Source organism: Aquila chrysaetos, chromosome 17 (assembly GCF_900496995.4).
Source record: "Aquila chrysaetos chrysaetos chromosome 17, bAquChr1.4, whole genome shotgun sequence".
NCBI classification, from domain to species: domain Eukaryota; kingdom Metazoa; phylum Chordata; class Aves; order Accipitriformes; family Accipitridae; genus Aquila; species Aquila chrysaetos.
In genome coordinates, this window is record NC_044020.1 from 904871 (window position 1) to 932236 (window position 27366).

Sequence of the window (27366 nt, forward strand, 5' to 3'; positions counted from 1 at the left end):
TTCACTGTTTAACAGGTGCAGATATTCACTATAAATTAAATCTCATTCGTGCTGAGTGGTTGAATTGCTGAGGAATCACTTTATTGGTATGTGAAGTATTTACTATGTATAGCTGGACAGCTTCCCAGGAATTCTGATGAAACACATTAATGCACAAGAAAGAACATCCTGTCTTCATAAGACTTGTGAAAACGTAAGCTTTGCTCTTCTCAGTATCTTATACAGAGTTTTTAAAACTATCTGAATTGTCCATACAAATTTACCTAGAATAACTGCTAAGAAGGATCTTTTTAGGTAGAAAATTATCTCTCCGTTGAGTAAAGCTGCTGTTATAAACATGAATATCCAAAATAAAATATGCTTTTATTTAAATTACATTTTTCTTCACCTTATTTAGAAATTGCCTTTTTCTTATAAAAGGGTGAGAAACCACATACTGCTTTAAACAATTTCAGATGCCCAAAAGAGAAGGGTGATATTGGGATCACTCCAAAAAGCACATGAACTTAGAAGCCAATAACTAACATTTGGCTGGGAATTATTTGCATGTGTCCTTTGAATAAGAGGCGTTATTTGCTAAGAATGATTTCTTTAGACAATTCGGCTATGGATTTCTTTATCTGTGTAACAACCAAAATATGGTACAAAGGTAGGAGAGACTTCCAGCTACTACCTAAAAGTTCTCAGTTCCCACCTGTAATATGAGATCTGGGTTTGCTATGTAGAGTAATGGATCTGCATGACAAATACAGACAAGTTTAGCTCTTAGAGTGTTACAATATGCAAGAAAAAAGGACATCAAGAGCAGGTTTACACAGACAAGAAAAGTTTCAAACAAGTGTAGGCCACATTCCTTGCAGCTGAGGAGCCACATAAAAAACCCAACCTAAATTAAACAGCAATAAAAGCCAATATGAACTGTGTTATATTAAAAAGCTAATACTGAGAGCCATGAAAGCTCAAGAGTTTACATGAGCAGCCTATAAAACACTAATGTAACTGACAGGGAACTCTGTTGAAACCATCCCTCTGCAAATCCAAAACTATATTAAAAAAAAAAAAACAACAAACTATTTCCAGGACCAGGAATAACAGATGTATACAAATTTGCAAGGTTAAAATTTGTTCTCTGTTCCTGATTCACAGGTGTATGTCACCAAAATAATTTTCAGGGCTATGTTTCTCTGAGATGAAAGCGAGTCCTCCATCCCACCTGGTATAAACTGCCTCTGAGTTTAAGTTCAGGGAACCTGAACACCAGTAGTACAATTACCTTTCCATCCTCTAAACACAATGGCTATGCAGTGGACTGCTCACGATAGTCTGAAGAACTCCTCCAGACTGGCTGTGAACAACAGTATTTATGTTATTTTTGCACAGATGCTTGTAACAGTATTTTGAATATTCATGCTTTATTCCAGTTACATGGAAAAGCCCAGGTGCACAGGGCAGCGTGTGTATGTGTGTGTTGGCTTTGGCTCCAGAGTGAGGACACTTTGTTCTCTGAGCAGTCAGGGAAAGAGTGTGAAAAAGAGGCAACAGTTTTTTATTTATTTACTATGATGCACAGAAAACTGCTGGGAAGCAGTCAAGGGTCAAATCTTTCAAGTCTTTTTTCCCAAGAAGATACAAACTGCCCAAGTAACGAGCGGATGAAGCCACGAACACTGCATACATTAGGCTAAAACCATTGTGCTAGTTTATTTTGACTCTACAATTGCAGAATAAGTGAAGAAAGTGTCTTTTTTATTTTAACATTGAGTATTTTAATTGAAAGGGGAATTGTAGCTTCTGCCATTAGTGCTAGCACATTCATAGAGATTTGCAAAAAAGAACTTACTTTCTCACAGAATGGAAGTTTCTTTCTGGCCCCATATGCAAAAGCTCTTGTAGAGCTTCTAGTCTCACTATATCCACCTAAGTAAGACAGCAGCAGTCACGTGGAGAACGGTCCTTCGAGTAAAGGAGTGGCCAGATCAGCTGGGAGACATTTTTGCCATAACTCGAATGCATTGTTAATACTTAACGTTTCACATACTCGTTAGAGCACGTCAGGAACATCAGTCACTTCCATCAAGACTGGAATTCACAGGAGCAAAAGTCCTACCCTACCAGCTAAACCACTGCTGGGATAACGCCGGGAACAAGTGTTCCTGTTTCCACAGGCTCAGCAATACCTCGGCTGGCCTTTTTACCAAGATCAGCTGAGGGTATGATACGCAATAGCAGACCATACAGGAATCATATGTCCAGTCAGAGACTGGACCACGCCAGCTCAAGACGGGTCTAATCTCAGCTATTAACTCAGGAGATTTTACACCTGGGAGCAGGTAAAAGGATACTTTAAAACTTTTATATATTAAACAGTTACAAAATTAATTACAATTCATATTGTTAACTTTTCTAAATCAGTTCATCTTCTACTTAACATTTTGTTCTTTTTATAAACATGTTTCTTGAATAAAAAAGCTAGAAATAAAGAATCAACTTCTGTCTTGCCTCAGATTTTTATAGTAAAAAAATGTTTTTAATCTTCTAATTTATGTAACTATTTCAAAGTTGGGGGAAGAGGATATGACGTCTGCAACAAACATAAATTTCAAGAGTGCTTCTAGTTGCCATGTGGCTGTTAAATAACACTCTTTTGAAAAAAATAACACACATAATAAAGGAGATAATGCAAACTGTTGTTCCTTGACACTGGCGACCTCTAAAAACTTCCTGAAACAGATTAAAAATTATCATCAGTCCAGTCTCCTCCAGACAAAATGAAATAATACTCTGCAGCATGAGCAGGTTACGAGAGACTGAATGGAAGAGCCTGAGCAGAGCAAAATTCAAAATGGAGCAAGGCACACTGAGAGCAAAATAATGATACGACTGACTTGAAAAGAGAGAGGAAATAATGAATTCAAAATAAGCAACAGAGACTGCCCATCACTGCGCGCTCAGTTTGCAAGTGCTACACAACCCAGTCACTTCTCTTGGATTAGTTACGGAAAAGAGGAAAGTTGGTGTGTATCTACTTCCCCCTGTTCGAATGGAAAAGGCAGCATGCAGAAAAGCACACGGCGCTGTGCAGGGCTGGCTGTACGCAGGCTCACACCCCTTCTCCTCCAGGCACGGAATAAAGCTCTCATGGAGACATCCTCCTGGTCACTGCTTGGGGTTGGGACAGGCTGCCTGGGTCAGTCTCCTCCAGACCTTCTCCAAACTTTTTTCAGGACAAATCCAGGTTATGGACCCTGTAAAAGGTCACTCCTTCTTTTAACTACGCTCAGTGGCATTCTATCTTCCAGCATGCAAGCTGGAGCAAGCTTTCCAACGGAAACGTTGTTCTGAAAACATAGGGTGACAGCATGGAAACATCTCCTGCCACAGTATGTTTATCGCCTGTTAGATAGACTCTAGCTGGATCAGTACAAGTTTATCAAGTGGGATGGAAAAAAGTTGGAGGTACATGAAATTTGTATCGTGCCTGTTAGGCTTCAAATATGAAGCAAGAGCAGCAACCAGACATTGAGGCTCTCAAGGGAAGACCTTTGCTGTTGAAGAGGTTAAAGTGACCAAAAGTAACAGCACACAGAGTTTTGAGGATGGGCCTTTTCTAAAACCCCCGATCCTGAGTCCAGAATGTAACCTAACAGGCAACCTTGATTCACAGGATGACTCAGTTCTCTCCGTTGCACTTACTCTTCAGGATCTGGGTTTTTTCTTTCACTCTGCGTTGGCACGAGTAGCCTAAGCTCTGCAAAGCCAGGTGATTCAGGGAATAAATGGAAGACTTAGATAACATCTGGACTATGCTCATGTCCTGCACAATTGCTTATTTTAAGGGAACAGACACGGTGGCAAAAAGAGGGCCAGGCCCCAGTGTAGTATGGATCCAGGCCCAGAGGAGTCACTTTGCAGCCCCTTTTGCAACTTTACATTTAATTTTTTAAACATACAATGATTATATTAAGTACTGGGGGAAAAAAGGATAAAAAGGAGATGGCACTATTTACTGGAAGACTTGATTTTCTTTTGTGTGTGTGTGTGTGTACATGTCCAAGACCTTTTCTAGCAGAAGAGAGTCATGCAATGCGTATGTCTCTTCATCGCTTATCTTCTTCCTTCCCTCTCTGGTTCTTTGTCCTTCTGGGTTTGCTCTACTTGCTAAACTGTGAATGGCCCCATTGGGCAGCTCTGGGGACCCTGAGAAATGCAACTGAAGGAGGAGATGAAGTTCAGAGCTGTAGACACTTTTATAGAAGTACAGTCACCGTTGCACCATCGAGGCTAAACTGAACCCAGAGCAGGTATCCAAGCTGTTCATTAAACATATGAAGTTGCTCCTCATCCTCCCTTTAATGCCTGTTGGGGCTGCAGGGGGCAAGCAAAAAAAGATGCATAGATTTTTAATGATGGGGTGGTTAACAGCTGGAGCAAATGACTGAAAGAAACAATTCTCCACCTCATCCTTCTCCCTCCCCCAACCTTCAGATCAAGGCTTGATGCCTTATTGAGGGATCTGATGCTGTCACACACGAGCTACCAGGCTCAGCACTAAATTGAGGAGGTAAAATGCAATGGCTTTAATAGGAAGGCGCTCAAACTACTCGATCAAAGGGCCTCCTACCCTTTCATTCAGTGACTCTATTAACCGAAGATAGGCAATATTCTAGAGGATTTTCAACAGTCCTCTATTAGCTTGTGACTCATTAAAAATGGAGTCCTTAAGAAATGTAGCATTTGGTGCATTTCTTGTCTTAAATGAGCTTAGAGAAACAGCTTATCAGTTGTTTAATTTATTATTAACATTCACTAAAATTTCAGAGAGTTGCACGCTGGAGTAAAATAGCTCTCATATCTAATTGCTGAGATTAATTTGCAGTTATCAGTATATTAGGAATTTAGGTTTGCACTACAATCCTCCTTTCCATTAATCGCTACATTTGTTCTATTTTATTTCTCTAAGAAACTAAGTTAGAATGATACATTTGGGTTCAAAACTCACATAGTTTACAGTTTTGAATTTCAAGAGTAATAATCACATCTTACAGATAGCACATTCTCACCTTTTTTGGAAAGGCACTCCTCAGGTGAGAATCACAGAATGCTGTCTCCTCAAAAGCCTCATACTGCAGGGAAATTACATTATAAAACTGAAAAAACCCTCGAAGATGGAGGCAAGGTTAGGGTTATGTGGCTGTGATTTACAGTAAAATATATTACAGAGATAATGCAATTATTCAAACCACAAGAATTATAAACCCTGGAAATTCTAAGGTAAAATCAAATTTAACAAGAAATCCAAATAAAGCATAAAGAAATGAAGAGTCAAATATCTAAACAATCTTAATTATGCTTGGAGAAAATATCTTCTAAATCTCTAACTAGCTAGAAGTCACAACATTTGTTTGCATAATATGCGTGTGTTTGCATATAGAGACTAATACACACATGCTTCTGAAGATGAATCATACCTTTCCACTTTATAGTGTGAAACTTAAAGTTCATGAGAAACCTCTCCCTGTTCTGCAGCGAAGGGCAAAAAACACAGCGTGCCTTTACAAATCTAATCATATCCAAGTCCACAAATGTAGAACTATCTCAATACGAACTGTATGTTTTTGCCTGGTTACAGTCACCACAGTAACACCCATGTAGCTGTTAAAAAGCTTATCTCCTGGAAAAAAAAAGAACAGGGTAAAAGCATAAATTAGAAAGCGATATACATACCAAATATCCGCAATGCATCACAGGAACCTCAGTGGTACCTTACGGAATCTGACAGCAAGTAAGAGGTCAGTGCAATGAGCACACCGGAGGCTACGGCTCCTTCGGCTGCAGGCTGGTACCTCTGCAAGTCCGGAGCGGGAACACTTGGAAGGACAGTTGGAGATTTAAGGCCTCCGTGACAGGGGCAGCTGCGTGGGGGTGCCAGCACTGGAGATTCCCGAGCTGCTGGTAGGGCCGCGTCTCTCTGCCCCTCTGAGAACGAGAAGACACGTGCAACTGGGCTGAGGGAGCGTAACTCTCCTAATCCCTGATGCCACACCAAACCTCGTCCATCCAAGAAGCGATGTTAAAAATGTTAAGCGTTACCAGATCAAAAGGGGATCCTGATGGCGCGTTAGGACAGCAGCACAGAAATGCCAACATAAATGACAAACTTCACAGAGGCCACTAAATAGAAACGATCGGCCTGCCAAAAGGGGGTACGGAAGGGCGTTCGTAGGCAGTATCATTTGCCTGCTTCTGCAGCCTGCTAAGAGACCCGCGCTGAGAAGGCTGACCCCCCCGCCCCCTTCTGTACCATTAACAGCTGCCCTTTCTCTGAACGACCACAATGCCGGCAAACATGTCCACGACCGAGATGCAATACCATTAATTACAGAGGTATTGCTTCTAGCTCCCAGAGGCAAAACTGATATTACGTGTTGCCCTTTGTGTGCACATTAGACTAGAAAAAACAAAGTACATTATTCCCAAACTTAAAGCATTACCTTTCTGAGTAAAAGATTCACATGACAAGAAGTTACCTGACATCTGCTAACTATTTCCTGGGACAAGAGTCAGACTGCTTAATCTTAACTTGGGTCAGTGGCCAATCCCATTTTGCATTAATCTCTCAAAAGGAGACATAGAGGCAGAAGCCTTGTTCTGCCTAGGAATAAAAACAAGCTGAGCCTCCCTCCTCCTCACACAATATTGTTCCTATTGGCCCAATTTACTGACAAAAAAACCCACAGTGAGCCTATTTCCCTGGAAAGAATTGCATTTCAACCAGTTTTTGCTGGACTGCCAACTTCTCCTAGTCGATCACTGAACAACAAGCTGAGTGTTCCCACCTTCTGCTGCCATGATATTCTGCCCAAATCATGAAAAAAAGAAATTCCTTTAAAAAGCCACAGGCTCTTCATAGTCTTGAGAAAACCAACACAGAGCTTCAACCACTGTCAGTTCTGGCCCACCACAGCATGTCTGAGACCAGCATTCCCAAGAAGCTTCCAAACCAAGACTGCACATCGCTCCTGCAGTGCTACTTGTTTCCACATCATCCAAGGAGAAGGAACATACTGAATCCTATGGTAGCCATTCTCACTCCTGGGTCTATAACCAGCTTTCTCGTTAAATTTTTCTTTGCTCAAAGATCTAGTCATCAGGCTTACCCAGACAGGAATTATTTTTTTTCTTTACCATTCTTAATGGATAACTCTGTCATGGTAGTTAAAAAGGTATACGTGGTATGAGTCAGCAAGAGAAGGTAATGCACGTGGAGGACCTGCCAATTCTTCCTTGTTCCTTTCTGCCCGTCTTCTGAAGAGTCTGGGTTTGGTTAGCCAAATATCAGGTGGTGCTTCAGAGAAACAACCGGGTGGGCTGAGGCACAACTTGTCCCAGCACATAGGAGTTCATTGCTCCGCTTGCTGCTAGCGAGGAAGGCTCAGAGCTGGCAGCCAGTTAAGACAGCAAGACAAACTCCAAGAAGGTGAAAGGAGCTGAGGGGAGAAACTGAGTGCCATTGAGCCCACTGTGCCTCACTATCCATTTTGATTATAAATTCTGCTTTAAAATGTAAGTTATTGTTACACCTCTGAAATATAATAAATTGTGTAAGTCAGACCCACTCCTAGAGCCAGCGTTTTGAAAGTGTCCAAATGATGATTTTTAATCAAGTAGAGGCTGAGCGTGCATGTAGGGAGCACATATAACAGCGATGCTGTAATGATCTCAGAAAATTATAAACTTAAATGCAGTTTAGATCTGCATACTAATGAAGAGATGCCTATATAGGGTCCTAGACAACTCAGTTTAAAAGAAATCAAAAAATGTCAATTTATTGCAGTGTAGAGTTTCGTTATCCAATTACACAAAGTATTAAGCATCTCATCATCATTAAGGCATTTTTGTCATTTATCTCATATAGATTTTTTTCTAAGTTTAACCCTAACTCTTTTTGCTTTATGGTAATTCTCCTGGGAGTAATTACTAAATTTCCATAGCAGCAATTTGGGTAGTATAAGAGCACGTAAACTCAGCCTTGCTCCCTCCATCATAATGAAGATTTTGCCTAGAAACGTACTTTTTCCCCTTCACATTATTTAAAATATGACACATGATCAATAACATGAAACTGCAGAAAACTTTCTCATATGATAGTTCTATTGATTTTTAAAGGAAATAATTAAACTAACTGTTAAGACCAAGTTCATCAATACAATCCGACTCCTTTGTTCCCCTCTCCTGAGCAGGACAAATCAATCAGGGTCTCCTGGTTAGCATAACCAGTTTCCTAGAGCTATTGCACCACTCTGACAACATACTGAATAGCCATTTCATACCCTGTTCTTCCCTCCTTGCTCTCACATCCACCTGCACGCATCCCCACAGCTCCAAATGACACCCTTCTGAATCTTCTCTATTGCACTGTACATTCCCCAAACCCTCCATCTCCATTCTCTTTTACATGCTCCCTCAGTTTGCTTCTTCCTACAGCATCAGGTTCCTTTGCAAAATAACAAATGCAATTTTAGGAAAGACATACTGTATTTTTCACAGATAACAGAGATAGAATGCCAAATTGTGTTAAATGCCAAATTTCTTTCCACTTTGATGACAGAAGCATATCTGCAAATTAGCACCTCTGCTCAGACTGTACTTTAACAACAGGACTTTCCTACCAACTAGTTCTCTGCAAGGCAAAGCAGGCCCCTGGTAGAAGGTGAAGTGGGAAAGCCAAGAAAAGCCTCCTGGGCTTCCTCTGAAAGCAAAGCAACTTCTCCACAGGGATGGGCGGCTCTCATTTGAAAATTTTCTCTCATACTCTGATGCCCTTAAGACCTGTGCCATCGTTGGAATGAAATCTCTCCCCAAGTTAACTTGCATATACCTCAATTTCTCTTTCACTTCCAGTGATCCCACCAACACCTTCATCAAGCAGCTGGCAACTTGCGCTGCCACCAAGAGCTGCTCCTGCACCCAAGTGGTTGGAGTGAGGAACCTCTTCCGTGGCAGAGACAGACCGTAAATCTGGCAGGATGGGACTGGCGACTGTGGAGGTAAGCCACAGGAATGTGCAGCCAGAGACGGGATTCTTCAGAGTTTCTTGACGAAGGTCATGTAAAATCTTCATGGATTTGGTTGTATTCAAGGGACATTGCAGCATGTGTGTAGGTCCCAGATGATACTCTGACTATCCACCTCTGCAACAAGCCAGAAAAGACCTTCAAAAATTTTGGTTGATAAGACTCAAATTTAATACATTCTGCAAAATGCACTTTTCTTGACATGGAACAACAGATTCCAAACATTAGCAGCAGTTTATGCTGAAGAAACGATGGAACACTGTGGAAGAATTACAGAATATGGAGCAATGCACAGCCTAAATCAGACACACTTAGCATGGTGGAGCACAGCGGCCCTAACAGATCCATTGCTCCCTGCTCAGCAGAGTCACAAACACTTCTGCACTGACAGAAACATTCATCCGCAACATTCTTAAGATCTATTGGTGTTTGCAAGTTGCAGGATTTTCCTGAGAGGAGGAGGAATTAGTGTGCGCCTACATTTGGCAATGTGATTTCAAGTCCAAGATAGGTTACAGGTAATTCATAAATGTCCCTGAAAAATAATGCTCTTTCTGGAGGTGCTTATATCTATTCAACAGCCATGCAACTCGATGGCCCAAGAAATGACTTTCTACAAATTGTTTTATTTTAAAAATAACTTTTTTATATGTATTTCAAAAGCTTATTTACACTAAGTACAATCATTAACTCCATTAGGTACATGGGCAGATGTGCAGATCAGCACACACACGTAGCTCTCGGGTTAATGTTATTGTAGGCTGCTTACATAGTTCCAAAATCTAAGATTTGTCCCAGTTGACATGGCTCTAAGAGGTGTAATTGGAACAACACACGTGTTACAGATCAGAACACCGAAAGTATTCATCAGTTCTCTGTCCATGCTTAAAAGGCCTTCCTTCTAACAATTCAACTGTAACACATGAGCATCTAACAAAGGCTCCCATCAGAGATTAGCAGATTCTCTTAAACAGGTGAAACTTGATACACTAAACTCTGTAAAAGGATTTACTTTTTGCCATGTTTAGAAAATAAAATTATGGCATGTCTTGGCTGCCTTTCGAGTGCCAAATTCAAACCCCAGTGCATGCACCCAGCTCCCATTAAAAGCAATGAGAGATGCAAGACACTGCACATTTAGCCTTCACTAAGTGAAATGAAACACAGAAAAGAAAAAAAAAAGGAAGGAAAAAAAAAAAGCAGATTTCGCTAAAGGTTACACAGCAACAGAGCCAGAGGTTCAACTCAGGAACCCTGACCTCCTCCCCCACATGATTCTGACTACATCCACTGGGGGGAATTAGGGCAAACCAGGGAAGAGGCAGTGACATCGATTAGAAAGCAAAATGGATTAGGAAGCAGTGACGTTATAGTGGGTCAAAAATAGACAATATAGGAAGAGAACAGAAGAGAAAAAGAAAGAAAATTGAGAATAACAGTTGAAAAATACTGAAAGCTACCATCAGAAAGGATGTAAGATGATGTGATGCAACAGCAAGCATAAATAAAAGGAGATGAACTGATGAGAGGCACTTTTCAGACACATTAAATAGCTGATTGTCAAAATATTTTCAGTAAACACACAGATGCCACGTTTGCCTCTAGTAGGTGTTTTTACTACTGCATACAATGGCCTGGGTGGTAGGCTGATGTTGAGCGAAGACAACTCCTCTCTTTACTCCTCATGCATCCTAGCCCCTAATCACATTTGCAGCTGCCTCAAAAATATTATCACAGAGCATTAGTTACTGACTGCACTTGGCAAAACCCAAAAGGCAGCTGTGATAGTGCCCTCAGAGTTTTGAAAAGGAGAATTACTTTAAATTTCGTATAAAAGCTGTATAAAGACTTGAGACTCGGCACAGGGCAGACTTCAAAAATACACTGCTGAAGTTGCTGGCACTTACAGCATAAACCAGAAAGGTGCTGTGACTGTCCCAGAAGTGGACACCTCACATCTAGGTGACAACCAGCAGCTCACCAGTGGAGTCCAGCACAGCCAACACAACCCTGCTTCCCAGGGTAGAAGCGGGCTCAGAACTGGAATGGACATTTGGGACAAAAAGAAGGGAATGTGCAAGACAGCAAGAATGGGCGTGTTCAACCTCCTGAGCCCTATCTGGCCTTTCTGAAATTACCAAACATTCAAGTAAGCTGAAAGACCAGATGAGATGATTTTCCCTGCTGCTGGCCTATTTTGCATAGGTCTGAACAAGGCCCAAACACATCCTTATCCTTAAAATACTAAAAGCGTTCTCCACAGGCTTCAGTTATAACTACCTCCCAACCAAACCCATCTTCCTGACTACCAAAACCCCTCCTTCCAGGGCTCTGTAAAAATCAAAGCTGTCTGACACACTTTTATTCCCCCAAAACAGCATTTATCAAAGCTTTGTTCTTCAAAATTTGACTGTTGTGAAACTACTGCTAAAGGGGAAAAAAATGGGACCTTGGTCTTAGCAGTTGTACCTATGCATCTGGAGAGGGACCAGGCAGAAGCTCTTCTGGTGGCACTGACAAAATTCATCCCTCCAAGGGCACCACAACAGATGGATCCACACAGCAGATGGATGAATCCACCCCCATGTCCTACAACAGCTCAACACCAGCACTAATCAAATCAGAAGGAAAATGCACACAGAAAAGGTTGCTTTGCTTTTTCATTCCTCAGTACCCAAGCCTTTTGCATTCCACTTCCCAGACCCAGTCTTGGAAACAGCCATCAATTGTCCACACCCTCCATCGCTTGACAACTACAGCCAGCTACAGGGATTGCATGCATCACTGGAGGGCTGCGTCTCCTGAGGAGGACGCAAGAGGCAGAGAAGGGGCATCATGAGCTGCGGCCACAGATCTGCTCGATGTGGTAGATCTCTTTGGGACAGTCAGCAGACAAGATGAGAGGCGCATCTTCTGTTATCACAACATCATCCTCAATGCGCACACCAATGCCACGAAACCTCTCTGGCGCACTCACATCGTCCTCAGGGATATAAATGCCTGAAAGAAGGAAGGGAATTAAAACATACAACACTCTCCAGAACAACACCTTTCCCTTACTGCACCACCGTGAGAGCAGGGTTGGATTTTCGGCAATAACATGAGTTTGATCCTGAAATTTTTTAACAAGGAAAGCTACTCTTTCCCTTCACCCATAGCAGCTGGTGGGCTAAGAAAGGAATGTGTCCCTTAGTGCCTAAAGACACTAGCATGTTAATAAAAACCTCCACAATTACAGCTGGCCTTTCTGCACTTCTTGCTCTCCATGCTATGTTCACAATGATGATTTTAACAATGTTCTGAACAGAGAGAGAGAAGAGCCAAGCATTAAGTATCAGTTTCCAGCTGACAGCTCCAAATCCAGTGACAAGCAGAAAGAAAGATTCATGGTGAAATGCCTAATTTGCAAAGCTAAGTTGTGAATGCCTGTAATTGCAGACTGCAATGCTTGAGACATACACTACCAGTGACTGGTAGTAGTTTAGTCACAGTAACACAAAATACAGCACAAGTGAATTTAGCCTGCTTCTCTGCACTGCAATTGACCTGCACTGCTGTGGGTCAAACAGCAGCAGTCTGAGGTCTATAACACTCTGCCTTCTGCTGCACAGACATTTTTTGAGAGTTTACTCCCACAATTTGTTACCTTGGCTGTGCTTGGGAGGGAAATAAGGTTTTCTAATACTGCAATCATTTTCAATTTCACCAGAAAGGACCTGAATGCTTCGGTCTGAGGGATCAACTAACTACTCAAAGCAATACTGTTATCCTCAGTGTTGGCATGTTTTTGTCCACCACTGACTGCATCACTTTTTACCTGGTTCAATGGTTATCACCATGCCTGGCTGGAGCGGGAGCGATCGGGATATATCTGGGGTATCATGAACATCCATGCCCAAGTAATGGCCCACATGATGTGGGCAGTACTTTCGAACAGCCTAGCAGAAAACAAAACAAGTGTCACGGAGGCAGTTAAACACAGCCTAACCTGTTGTTCTAATACAAAAGATGGGGAGAAGAGACAGAACAGTTACGTGCTTAACTAGCAACCTTACTGCCACGACTAGGTCACCAGGGGCTGCCTTCCACTTACCAGAACTGAATGGCCCTCAAAACCCAGGAGTACCATGTGCCTATTATGAGCATACTGCCCACTGCCTTTCCCCCTCACTGAAAAGAACAGCCCAAGCCCATCACCACCTCAGCATGTCAGGCAAGACTTCAGTTTTCAGCTCACTGAGCTTTGCTGCCCCAACCCTTTCCATCTCTTACACATCCAAGCCCTGCGTTGCTCCCATCAGCAGACCCGGGCAACCGGCAGCAGCTGACACAGCTGCTACGTGATGTGGCAAAGACGTCTCCTATGCACAACAGAGCAAACGCTGTGCTGATTTCACTCAGTAGCTACAGCAGGATTCTAATCCACCTCTACAGGGCACAGACACCGCCTCACCCGCACACCCTCCTAATCCCCCTCCCTCCAGAGAGGAGCTCCCTGACAGCAGGCATCAAAGAGCTAATTCTTCCTCTGCCCCACGCTCCTCACATTCACTGGGGAGTGAGCTGCAGACGCTGCTCTCGTCTGGCTGTGCTGCCGCCTGCCGAGGAAAACCGGCATGATAGCCTCTGTTCCCAGGCAAGAACTTGTGCTGTTGTTGCGCTGACGCTGTAGGACAATTAAACCTGGCAGAAATCTGTCCTGCTGCCAAAGAGGTAGCTCCCTCACTTGGTTCCACCATCTTTCTTGTATTGGCATCAGCAATCATGCAGGTTTGCAGTGAGTGGGACCGGATAAACTTCTCTAACTGCAAACCAATCCTATTTGATCTGCAGGTTCAGCTCTAAGGCAGACCAGTTTCCTGGTCTTATTCACCAGGTAGCTCTGTGAATCCCAATACTGACACAAAATGGTGCAGAAGAGGCAGCAGGTGGAATGACTGAGAAGAATGGGCTGCACGTTTTGGTGGCACTGCAGATTTATGCTATGTTAAACAGATCACAAAACTATGACTAATTGCCTGCAGCCAGCCCTGGACCCAGAATTTTGTGTTAGTGCCACTGTCTCTATAGGTTCCTTCAGACTGTCTGTACTCTAAAGGTGCATCTACACTAACAAGTAGTGCAGACCAATGGCAATGGATCTGCAGAGCGTAATAGCAAGTGCCAAGGAACAAATGTTCACACTGTGCATGTAAGACTGGGGGGTTACTTCAGACGAAATTGCATGCTGAATGGTTAAACACATCTTCAAGTTCAGCCTTGTCTGAGAGAAATCCAGTCCTGTGCTGAGACCAGCCCACAACATGAATTGCACAGTGTGTGGTGACAATTAGAAGATACATCTCAAAAGCACATTCCTGAGCCAAACTAAAGCCGCTAACGTAACCCAAGGAGAAAGCAGTTAGGCCTAGCAGAGGGAAGCTATAGTAAAAAAACTTAAGGTACCTTGAAGAAGTGGCTCTCAGTGATGCTGTTCTTCAGGATCCCCAACTCTTTCAGTTTCTGTCCAATAAGGCTCAGCATGAGGCTGTAGATATTTTCTAGGCTCATGCCTGGGGAGCAGAGGCTCAGGCAGGACTTCTGGATATCCAGGACAGCCTGGTATAGTTCTGCTTGGGGTTTGGTGAACCTGAAAACCATTGAGAAAAGGAACAAAGGACATTTCTCACAATTTAACCTCTCCCCAGAACCTATTTTGGGGATAGATTCAGTTCTATGTTGGAGAAGGGAAAGTCAGAAAGGAACGCAACTGGCTCCTTATATGAAATGCCAGGCAAGGCATCACTGCAACATGCCCTTCAATGCACTGGGTAGAGGCAGGGTTTCTCAGCTGACAACCTAACCCCAAAGCAAAGCAAGGCAAAGCTACCGCAGGAAAAAGAATGCACTTGAGCCAAAACATCCAGGAATCAAACACACAACCACAGGGACATCACACCAGCAAATTCACAACTGACAGAGCCATGTACAGGTCAACTAAACTCCTGTTTTCTTACATACAACCAGAGTCAGCCACAGCTGAATGCACAAAAGCCCTCTCTGCACTTTAAGCATGCTGTAATAGCTGAAAATAGCAGTAATCACACATATTCATCCAGTAATTAATGAGGCAGTGGGGAATACAGCTTCTCATGCTGAAAGATTAGTTTATATAATTTGATTACTCTGAAGAACCACAGAATGGGACACATTAAAACTACTCACACAGAGATTAAACACACATACACTCAATCCATCAATTATCTAAGAGCTTCTCAAAGTTCTTCAAAACAGCCTTATTGCAGCATACCTTCCATTGATGGGCCAGGTGCGTGTGATGTCACTTACATAGCAGGAAGACTCACATCCACCATCTAGCAAGACCAGTTCACCATCCTGGAGAATAACAGGAAAAAATGCCCTGTGGGTCAGTCCAGCTATTAACTGAATTGATTTTTCTGTCTGAGAGTGGGAGAGATTATGTCTTTATTTTTGCAAAGCAGCTGCAGATATGTGAGTTCCTTTTGCAGAACAACACCCCAGGTGCTGCTGTTTATAAATAGGCTATTCCAGCTGGATTGTTTCTCTGCAAGGTAGTCTCTGACTGTTATGCTTATCTACAGCCTGAACTCTTAACACGCTGATTTTCAAACACTTTGGAGTAAAAAAAGACATTTTCCTTGAACTATTCTGTGCTCTGAGACACCAGTCCCATTCACACCTGGATCGCTTACTCCAGCAGATTACACCAGTGACTCCTTTCACTAGAAGTTCTCTGCTAGCGACTGAGACAGAAGGGTTTTGCAACAAAAAAATAGATTTCTCAGCTACCCACAAGACCACTAACAGCTAAAGATTTAGCCTTGTCACAAGGTAGGAGGACCCAGCAAAATCACTTCTCTGACAGTGTATCATTACTGTAAATGCACTATTGAACAGCTTGTACCATCTTCCCTGTTCTCTTCTGGGTCTTCCTTGACTGCTCTAAGATATACTTCTGAATCTATCTGGTGATGGAATGTCCTGGTTTCAGCTGGGATAGAGTTAACTGTCTTCCTAGTAGCTGGTACAGTGCTATGTTTTGAGTTCAGTATGTGAAGAATGTTGATAACACTGATGTTTTCAGTTGTTGCTAGTAGTGTTTAGACTAAAGTCAAGGATTTTTCAGCTTCTCATGCCCAGCCAGCGAGAAAGCTGGAGGGGCACAAGGAGTTGGCACAGGACAGAGCCAGGGCACCTGACCCAAAGTGACCAACAGGGTATTCCATACCATGTGATGTCCCATCTAGTATAGGAACTGGGGAGTGGGGGCGCGGAATCGCTGCTCGGGGACTAGCTGGGTGTCGGTCAGCGGGTGGTGAGCAATTGCACTGCGCATCATTTGTACATTCCAATCCTTTCATTATTGCTGTTGTCATTTTATTAGTGTTATCATTATCATTATTAGTTTCTTCTTTTCTGTTCTATTAAACCGTTCTTATCTCGACCCACGGGTTTTGCTTCTTTTCCCGATTTTCTCCCCCATCCCACTGGGTGGGGGGGAGTGAGTGAGCGGCTGGGTGGTGTTTAGTTGCTGGCTGGGGTTAAACCATGACATGGAAGAAAAAACTTCTGGAGATGTGAACCTCCAATTCGCTTCAGCAAAACTGTTCCATGTCAATTAAATCACTGACCGCACATCTTCCAAAAACCCTGACAAAAAAAGACAAAGGGCCAGGAACAAAACCACTGCCTTGCTTTCCCTCCTTAAAGAGGCTAACAACAAACAAGAGCAGTGAGATCTGTAAAAAGTTTGGATTAAATTCTCTATGGATTTACACTACATGTAATCCAAGGCCTTTTACAGATATTCACTCCACAGATCCGTGACTGTGACAGCAGCCATGATGTGGCATGACAAAGAATAATTCTAGCACTTTAAGGGAAAAAAGAAGCAGAATTTCACTGCTAGCACTACTTCCAGTGCTAGCTACTATCATTGTGTACAGTTAAGTGCCACAAACAGTTACGCAGCAGATAAACTCAGACCTCACTACCCACTGAATAGACAGGCCATTAACTATCTATTTAAATTGTATTTTTAGCTTCTTCAGAATAGCTGGTTCAATTCTTTAAGTAAAATATGAAATTATAGCACCTGCCCTCTTCCAAGCAATTAAACAAGCTAAGTAGCAATTTATTGGGTACAGGAATTCTGCCTGTGGTTTGTTGCCCAGTAAGTCCCTTATGTCATGCTTCGTGTCCTCTTTCCTTAAAGCTGAAACCACTAAGTGGTGGACTGAATGAAGTCCACATGTGGCCATAAGCAGCCTTCAGATACCTTTCAAATTAGACACTCTGTTAGCCTATTTGGCAACAAGATCTGTAGGAAGTAGCACACAAAGGAAAAGAAAGAGTCAAGTTTATGAGTTTAACCTCCTACTTAACAGTTTTGAAAAAAACAAGTGACAGTCATTTAACTGCACAACTTTATCAGAAGAAACTGGAGTTACATGAGCATGCCTGACCTTAGACGACAGTACAACAAAGGAGGCTTCTTTCTGCCAAAAGCAGCCTGTCATATCTTTTGTATGTCTGTCTCTGCAGATCATTTCAAGGTCTGCTAGCATGCCAGCTTCAAGAACAGACAATGCTAGTGGGAAAGTTTCTTCCTGCATTAAGACAGAGAAAAAATATGCTCCTCTGAAAAGTGAATCATGAGTAGAGCAGTGGGGGAATAACTGCTCCTGAAAATACTTATCTGAATCTAAAGGTGTATTGTCACAAAAGCTGGAGAGGGTTCAATTCAATGATGTGGATCTTCAAAATAAGACATTAATTTACCTACAGCCATCTAATCCACCTCTCAACATTTAACGCTGATCCTTTCCCTCCTTGTTCCCCTTCCCTGCTTTGCTAGCCTACACAGAATCCGAAATGCTTTTCAGCCTCCTTGCCAGAGGAGGAATGCACTATTGCACCTTATGTTGCAAAGCAAGGCCAAGCAATGCAAGTGACAGTAGAAGACCTCCCCAGAGCCTTCACTCTGCCTGCTGCAGTGGTCCCTCTCTTTTGTGAGGTTAGCAATCCACCCAGCACTGCACACTGCTGCACACGGTGTGGGAGCAGACATGCTCGCTAAATGAAGTTATTTCCAAGCTTGTTTGCAAGTCCTTCCACTGTTCAGAAAATACTGCAGAAAGTGCAAAGAGGAGAGAAAGAGACTAGATGGAGTGAAGTTAACCTGTCACTGACAGTAAAACTAACCAGGGCAGGATTCCTTTCCCCTGCTCACTTGAAAATACTTATTTAAGTGTTTTGATCTGTTCAGTCAAAACAAAGAGCAGCTACAGGGCACATATGGGTACAGCGTGTCACAGCGCTGCACTGTAAGTTACTGGACATCGTATCGTTTACCTTGATGAGCTGATTGTTCTTCACATAGTGCAAAGTGTTTGATCTATTGCCACCAGCAACAACAGGAGGGTAGGCCAAGATGTCAGCACCACGAGCCCGGCACTCGAATTCAAACTAGAACACCAATTCAGAGAGGAGAAGCCTGTTAGCACTGATTCAGGTGATTAACTGCCCTGGGGCTATTATAATTCATGTCCTGCAACTGTTTTCTTAATTTGTACAACACAAAGTGAAACTGGAAAGTGAGTTCACTAAATGAAAGCAGCCTTGAATGCTTTCCAAGAACACTGGAGGAAAAAAAATACAGAACTACTCACTCTTCAAGATAGTGTTTTAAGTCTGCATCTGGTCTCATGGAAGCTCCTTCTGGTGCAAGCTGTTCAATACTGTATCAAACATTCATTACGTTGTCATAAATCACCATAAAGGTGAGGATTTGTTCTTTTATAAACTAATGCTCTTAGTTGCCATACAACTTTGCGAATTTTCAAAGATCCTAAATGTCAGCATGACAACAGTTGTGTATTGCTGCTGCCTTTTAAAATTACAAAGTACCAGCATATTTACAGCAGTATCTATTTTCATGACTCTGTTGAACTAAGAAGGTTTGAAAGCATGCACTACCTTGATGTCCGAGGGGAGAAAAAAAAGGCACTGTAAGCCTCAAGATCTTTATCTTTCTTGAGTGACGAAGCTGATGAAAGCATGGAAGTGAATAAACTTACATCTGTAAAGATCCTCTATATCCTCAATATATTAACAACCTGTCTTTTCTATAATTACCAAAACCACACGGGACAGAACACTCCAGGATGCCTACGTGTAGTAAAGTAGGTTTTACAATCCTGATCTGGAGTGAAAAGTTGATCCGTAAAATACACTTTAATTAAAATAATTTTCTCTACAACTTAGTACCGCTGCTCAGTGCCATGTCAGCACAGGCCCATCTATGTTGTAATACAGGGTCAAATCCTGCTGATGTTTCTCAAACAGGCATCTCACTGCAATTCCTTACGAAATTCCTTACCAAATGCAGAGGCCAATTAGTGCTTATTTTGTAACTGAGATGTGTCTACACTGCTTCAAGATAGCTGTGGTAATCTGATGTAGTAAGAGGCTACAGTCAAGAAAAGCAGGCTTTACAAACAGGTGTTATAACTACTTAAATTCTGCACAATAGAACTGTATTATAGAATAAGATAATAACTATATCTCTGATGGTTTAGCAGGTTTTGTATTTAAATACAATAGAAAAAGACATCAATAGCAGATAAACTTAAGACAACCACTACATTCCTTCAATAAGGGTACAGAAGTACAGCTGAGGAATTCCTCACACTGACTTTTCTGCACGTCCTAGGAACCACAAGAACTGGGTGAAGGAGGAATGTGCTACAGCCGGAAGCCTACATTATAGAGAGTTCTGACATTTCTAGTTTCATGGAAGGATAACCAACATCCAGACCTTCTATCTCACCTCCAACCACAAAGTACTCACCTTTGCATACAGAAAGGCTTCATCCACTGGGGATTTGCTGGCAAACATTGTCTCTATGAAAGCCTATGAAAAAGAAGGGCCTTTCAGTTAGCAAAGGAGCCTGAACTTGAAAGAAGTTATTTTTTTTACTTGCTGTCTTTTGAGGAAGGCCTAAAATCAGCTGGCCCAGAACACAGGAACCAGAGGCAGCTTTTCCTTCAGAGAAGGACAAGCTGTGCCTCTCTTTTCTACTTGGCTCTCTATTTTAATAATATTTACAAAAACATAATTGCATTTGAGGTCATCTGTCAGATTAGTTTAAAATTGGCCAATGAGTTCAAAAGGTATTTGAGGGAGAAGGGGGAAAATGGAGACATACACAGGCAATGTGTTCATAAAAATCCTGTTTCCTCAAAAACAACAGGATAAATGGGGAAGAGAACGGCGCGGGGAAGGAGAGGGAAGGCTGAGAAAAGAGTGAAGAGGCTACTCCTGTTCCTGAATAGGTATTGCTTTTAAACAAAGTTTAACATCTGCTGGCTTGTCTTTGCTCAAGTTACACTAATTGAGAGAAGCTGGTAGTCCAAGCAGTCCTCCTGTTTCTCCTTGTCAAGTGGAGGGAGCCAAGCCCAGCCAACAGTTGAGACACAGCAGTTCAGTAGCAGATTAGACCAAAGCTATCCTTCCAACCCACGTCACCCCATCAACAGCCCTCTCCCCTTTCTTCTTTAAAGGAATGCACTGGTTCATCTGGAGAGCACACGAGCCCACACCTCTGCTGTCACCCGTCCAGCTTTCTTCATCCTTTCAATCTCTGCAGGAGATTTGATCAGCCGAAGGTTTTGCACTAGATGTCGGATGCCCTGGATGTGGTTTTTGTTCCGAGCTTTTATCTCAGCCAGGGTCTGCATGTAGTCAGAGTGCAGCTCTGTATGCACTGGTTTCGTCAAGTCATACCAAACAATGTTTGACTCACCTGGAATACAAAACAAAAGCTGACACAGACGAAAATAAATGTAGAAATGTCCTCCCCATACTGAACAAACTCACTCCTCCTAAACTAGACCTGTTGCTATATTTGAGAAATTAATTTCCTCTGAATCTGTATTTACAGACCATATAGACACTTTCACTGTCACAGGATACTAGCAGTCTCTTCAAAATCTGGAAGATTACCAATTCGCAGCATGTAGATTTGACAAATCCCCACTTCTATGCCAATATTAGGTTTTACGATCATCACTGAAAATATGTACCTTGCACAGATCCATTCACAGTTTGCATATCAAAGTTGCACTTGTGTAAGCTAAGTAGCCATTGCACTCCTGTGGTGCATGTTCTGAATCATCCTCTCATTTAGCCTGTCCCCCCGATGCTGTAAGGCAATTTACCTTTTACCCATCTCATGGAATCAGGGTCATTATCAACTACGCTTCAGAGTATCTTTGGGGAACAACTGCTTATTTCAGCCATTCAGAGAAGATGACTTACTGAGGACAAACTTATTTACCCATGTGGAAATTTATTTAGAACATCAGAGTTAGCACCCACATTCTCCCCACAGGAGCATTTTAAATGGGAATGAGTAGAAAAGCCATGCTGAGTCACAGCTAATGTCCACCTAGGCCCTCCTCCTTTGGTGGCAGTAGCCATTAGCAGGTGCTAACAAAAAGTCTCTAAGAAACTGGGCATTTATGAAAGAGTATTTCCCTTAGCACATCCTCCCTACTTCTGGTTTCTTCATTTCAAGGCTGCATCTTCGTAACACTGATTAACTGCTTTTCATGGACCTCTCCCGCCCAGAACTAAAAATTTTTGAATCCATTTATACTTTTGACATTCCAAACCTTCCATGAATGATCTACAATTTAAAACTTAAAAGGTGTCAAAATCTGCCATGTGATCATTTCATTCAGTGTTCCCTTTGTTTGTAAATTATGAAAAATAGCAACTAATCATTCCTACTCATCGTCTCTATGCTTTCCATAACCATACACATCTCTCATACCTTACCTTCTGTTTTCTGCTGTTCAAACTGAGCAGGTTTGTCCAGCATGTATCTCACACACACTCCATACTTTTAATCATTCTTGTTGCCCCTTCTGTGACTTTTCTACTTCCAATATATCCTTTTTTGAAACAAAATAACTAGAATCCAAGATGCGATTTAAGACTCCAGAATTCACTCTATTTATTTGTGTAATCCCCCAAACACTTGCCCTTTTTATATTGTCGTAAGCCTCCAGCTTCATTTTATAATGCATTTAAGTTCACTCTGGATTGTAAGCATTGAGGCTACCTGGTGATGTTAGATGCGGAACACCACGTCTAAAGGACAGCAATTTTCGTATTTCAAGAGTAAGTCAACATCTATCTAAAAAAGGTGAGTGGACTAACAACCTCCCTGTGTGGATCATTTTCCAAGTCTATTATGAATAAAATACCTTTAAGTTTCCTATGCTTCGTCTGGTTCTGGCTCTGTCAGCAAAAAGGTATGACTAAAACGGTAACATGGTTGGCGACGCTCTCTTGTTTATCCTGTTCCTTACATTTTACAGATGTGCACACTGGCATTCACATGGGCACACAAGAAATTCAGAGAAGAGGAAAAACTATTATTTTCAAAACTACTTTTCCACTGGTGACCCTCAAGAAGCTAACAAGAACTCCCAACTGTCTTTGTCATACTGTCATAGCCCCCGCACCTCCCCAAGTTCATGATAGTCTTGAGTTGGTGTCACAGACCACCTTCCAAACCCGTACCATTCAGACCCTGCAAATCACATGTCATCCCATTCCCCCTCCATTTTTTGTTACCTTTGAGCTTGGCCACCAAATGCCTGAACTCCTCGATGGTGTAAGCTTCGTCTACTCCTGTGAGAGCGATTGCCCCATCTGTGCCTGATCTGGGCCCGTCCCACAGCTCCCGGCTTGGATCTCTCCGGGGTACAAAAAGTATGGATTTGTGGGAAGGCAGCGCTTTGCCAGGAATGCTCTGCAGCACCAGGATGCTGTCAGGCTCCTGGAACCCACAGAGGTAGAGGAAGTTAGTGTCCTGGTGGAAAATGTAGGGGATGTCATTGCTCATGTAGTACGTGGGGTTGGATAGCAGAATCACTGTGTGGTCCGATCCATCCCAGCCATGTGCTTCTTTCTGGATCAGTGCCATCAGTTTGTGTCGGCGAAGAGCGTATTCCACCTGTGACAATCCTGGGGTTACCTCTCCTACGAATACAAAACAAGTCAGATCGAGAAATTCAAGGCACTTGTGACATTTTACTAGTTGCATGCCTGATTCCTGCCTACTCCCTGATGCCTTTCATATGCATGGCTTCGTTGTGGTCCCTCATTAGCCTTACCATTGCTCTCTCATGCACCTCTTCAGCTTCCATCCCTACAGCACATCCTCACTCAGTCTGCTCCTCCATCATGCAAAGACAGAAATTTATTTTAACAAATCCGATTTTCTCTTATGTATTTCTGTGCAAAAGCAGAAATCACAAAACCTGGTGGATTTAGACAAACATCCAAAATAGATGGATGTTTTTGGAAAGACATGTAAAAAAAGGGGAAGGGGCAAGGCAAACTGGACTTTGACTGCTGAAAACCGATGGGGTTTATAGCACCTGGACATTGAACAGAAGATTACCTCCCGAGGTTGAGCATTAATTTCCTCAGATAAAGCTAGAATGTCTATTCAAATACACACTAAGTCAACTCATAAAGTAACTAGTTCTAAACCATAAGGGGCAGATTGAGTGTTACAGATACTGGGAGATCAGGCAGAAACACAGAGGTTGCAGAGTCTAACCAGTCACAAGATTCCAGGCAGAAATAAACCACGAACTGCAAGCTGGAGCCAGACCACGATTAAGAGAAAGAATCTCCTCCAGGTCAGATGTAGCTTTTCTCAATAATTAACAATTCAGATTTTTCCAAAGCTAAATACTATATTCCCAATGACTCTAACAAATGCTCTCTTAGATGAAAGTGTTTTAAACTGCTCCAGTCATGAAGGATATGAAGTACAGCAATCAAGATACTCAACAAAATCAGACTGAGGTTGGAGGAACAACCAACAACAGCTCAAGTAAGTATTTTTAAAAATGTGAGACTCCTTAACTATGATTTAAATTAATACATAAGCCTTAATCACTACTTTGGCTAATACCCTATTTTAGCATAGATTGCATTTTCATACGGTTAACTTTCTACTTTCCTAATCTTTTCTTCCTCTTTAATGTATTACACAATGACAATTCTAGAATAAAAATTGAAATTTGTCTTGTACTGTAAGTGGATTCTTGCATGGGTGTGATGAGAGGGGGAAGTTCTATCCAGAATGTTTTTCCTTGACAAAAGAGAGTTTAAGAAAATCACATATGTTGTATTTGCATCAAACTTTACACCTTTTCAACACCACACAACCCCAACACCTATTTGGTGTGAAAGTCTTTTTTTGTAAAGAAAAAACCCAAACCACCAAATTTGTTTTACTCTGTAGATCGAGAAATGACAGAGAACACAGAAACTGTTTAAATGCAATCTGACCCCACATTTCTGCAATATTATACTGCAAATTTCCTATGCTCTGCTGCATTCCAGTCAGCTTTCTAACTACCACAAACAGCCCAGTGAAGTTTAGAAACTGCAGTAGGGTGGAACATGGGAATCCCATTTGTCTTCTGACTGCAAGGCCTGGAAATTCTCTTTGCCTTAAAGGCATTTGCTTTTTAAAACAATAATTGCAATAAAACAATGTTGTATTATTTTAAGGAAAACACCACTCCTTTATTAAATGGAAAATTACTATGGGCAGCTAGGGTTAATCTCCAGTGTTTCAGCTGTGAGTACTTTTAAAGCGTCAGCCTCATTTACTGTGAGCTGTTAACCAGTGCCCTGAGTAACCTGATCTAATATTGAAGTTAGCTCAGCTTTGAGAAGAGGGTGGACCTAGTAACATCCTGAGGTCCCTTCTGACCTGAATTATTCTACAGTTAAATATGTAAGTCCATGGTTACATATTAATCTGTTCTCTCTGTATATCCATCTATGGAAAAGAACACAGAACCAGAATCTGGTTTCCTGGACATAATCTTGAACATATTTTTACTTCAAAGTTTTTAATCATGGTCATCTCATACCTACACGCTCATTTTCATTAATCTCATTAAACTGCACAACCTCAGCTTCTCTTTCATCACTACCTTCTAACTTTATAGCCACAAGTCTCTTTTTCTTCTTTTCCTCACAGCTTGAATACTGTTCTGAAGGGGGCATGTTCTTTAGACAAGTGGTGTCCAACCCTCAGTAAGTCTCTCCCTGATCTCCTTTTCTGAATGACACCTTTATTTTGTGACCCACAAGACATTATATATGAAGCATTCTAGCAGTTCAGCTTGCACAAAGGATTCCTCAATATAAACTGTATTGTATTTGCAGGACAATGAGCTCCCAAGATGCCACTGCCATGAAAGGGCTGCATTACTGAAGTCAGTGACACCAACCACTCCATGAGAAAAAGGTAAAATGCTAACACGTGAAGCCTGGTTTTGGAATCAGTATCATCTCCGACAAGGAAATTAACTACTAAATATAATTACTGCCTAAAGAAGTTAATCATAAACAGCTGAAATCATGGACACCTGTATGATGCAGTAAATCAATACTCTGTCCTAGACATCTCAGAAAAAACAGAGGCAAGAAAGAATAGCAATGATTGGCTCATACAGGGCCTGAACCTAACCTGGTTTGAGAAGGTGTGGGTGTGTGAAGGGGCTGGGCTGGCCCAAATACCGGTTTGGAATCTTCTTCTGCTGGGCAGGCTGGATGGAAAATCTTCGGAGAGCACATGACTTGCAAACTAGAGGAAAAGAAATGCACCATGTTAAGGTAAAAGACCGTTCCAGTTAGCAAACTGCAGAATTATGCTCCAGTCATCTGCCTCTTCGTAGCACTCGCTTCACTTACATGACATAAATATCCCTCCTTAACTTCTCAATTTGTTGTGCACCGTAATAGTTTATGAAACAATGTGCACACAACTCAACTAACGATCAAATATTCACAAAACAGATTGAAATAAATTAACATAAGCTGAACCTGACAATTCAGCACAAAAACCCAGAAAGCTATGTCAGTTTGCACATACTCCAATTTCTACACTTGGTGCTCGCCCTCCCTCGCGTCCCTCAAGCACCCCAGGGCTTGAAGCACAACACCTGTATATCGTCTTTTCTTGACATCTTCAAAAATACCACTCATATGGAACAATTATACAGTTTTCAAGGCCTTTCCAGTTCTTTTTTTACTAATAACACCACAAAGAAGCCATAAAATACCACAGGTTTATGCAGCAATGCGGGGTTTTTTTCTGTATGAAAGATACACAAGAGTCCCCGTTTATGTATTTAACTTACTTGAGAGTAGCCTTAGCCAAATTGAAAACTGTTCCTCAGAACATACAGTTATGTATCCCTCTTCACATCCACGCAGCCAAAGCAGACAAGTTTTAAAGAGAATTACAAGCGTGCATTTGGGAGCTGGGGGTGTGCACAGTAAGACAAAAGCTAAAATTAAATATCATTGCCATAAACTTTACAAACTTTGCAACTCTTAGTCACAGCCTTTTGCAGCTGAAGAATTGCTTGTGCCGAGATACAAATTGGACATGTGGAAGGAGATGGTAATCAGTTTCCTAACATCCACCAGCTGATGTTTTAGAAACCAGTTCTCTTTTGTGTCACTCACCATGTGCCTACTACAAAATCAATTGATGCTGTCATAGCATGGCGCTGCGTTCTTAGAACAAATTATAATCAACTCTTCACTAGCATAAGCGAGTACAACACAAGCGAACCAGCTGCCTGCCTTTCAGGGAGCTGAGACTCAGAGACTTATAGCAGAACATATAGACCGTGGACTTTCAGTGGGAGCCAGTACGATTAGCCACTAATTGAAGATTACTTATGCATGGCAGCTGACAGTCATAACATAAAGCATTCACTACGGGATGACTGACTGGAGTAACAGTCTGGAAACCCGGGCAGTGAAACATAATTACAGCTTTTTGCGCAGTTTAAAAAGAGAGCGTTGTCACTGTTTCTCTCCGCCTACACAAACAGGTCAGCTTGCAACGAGACAGGAGAAGACAACGGGCATTAAATAAAGCAGTATTTTGAAGACAGCAAGGAGCTTTCCACATCGTTGCTTTATTTGTCAAACAACAAGCCCTTCTTCCCTCAGATCCAACGGTGACCGAGGGCTACAACGCCGCTGCCGCAGCCAGCCGCCTGCCCGCGCCCCCTCAGCCGAACGGGACACGCCGGAGCGGCCCCACAGCCCGCCCCGGGCAGTCAGTTACCAGAGCCCCCCCCCCCCCCCCCACGGGGACGGGGGCAGCCACGGCCGCGGGGCCGCGCCGGTGAGGTGAAGTGACGG

The 27366-nt window shown here is 42.3% G+C and overlaps 1 protein-coding gene across 2 annotated transcripts in view; it reads right to left on the minus strand.

The window, feature by feature from the left end:
• Positions 1 to 27366, minus strand: part of XPNPEP3 (X-prolyl aminopeptidase 3) — a 34619-nt gene that overhangs the window by 7090 nt on the left and 163 nt on the right. Inside the window, exons 2-14 of one of the 2 annotated variants that reach the window (XM_041129452.1) lie at positions 25673 to 25789; positions 22744 to 23151; positions 20700 to 20902; positions 19948 to 20010; positions 18450 to 18563; positions 15364 to 15449; positions 14520 to 14703; positions 12892 to 13012; positions 10982 to 12074; positions 8331 to 9191; positions 5725 to 7487; positions 5061 to 5123; positions 1841 to 4365 (exon numbers count right to left, since the gene is read on the minus strand). In XM_041129452.1, coding sequence (XP_040985386.1) covers positions 11908 to 12074; positions 12892 to 13012; positions 14520 to 14703; positions 15364 to 15449; positions 18450 to 18563; positions 19948 to 20010; positions 20700 to 20902; positions 22744 to 23151; positions 25673 to 25789 — 1463 coding nt within the window. In that variant the 3' untranslated portion in view covers positions 1841 to 4365; positions 5061 to 5123; positions 5725 to 7487; positions 8331 to 9191; positions 10982 to 11907. Of the gene's footprint in view, positions 1 to 1840; positions 4366 to 5060; positions 5124 to 5724; positions 7488 to 8330; positions 9192 to 9221; positions 12075 to 12891; positions 13013 to 14519; positions 14704 to 15363; positions 15450 to 17560; positions 17705 to 18449; positions 18564 to 19947; positions 20011 to 20699; positions 20903 to 22743; positions 23152 to 25672; positions 25790 to 27366 lie in introns of those variants that run through there. The other variant, XM_041129451.1, reaches the window with a different exon arrangement.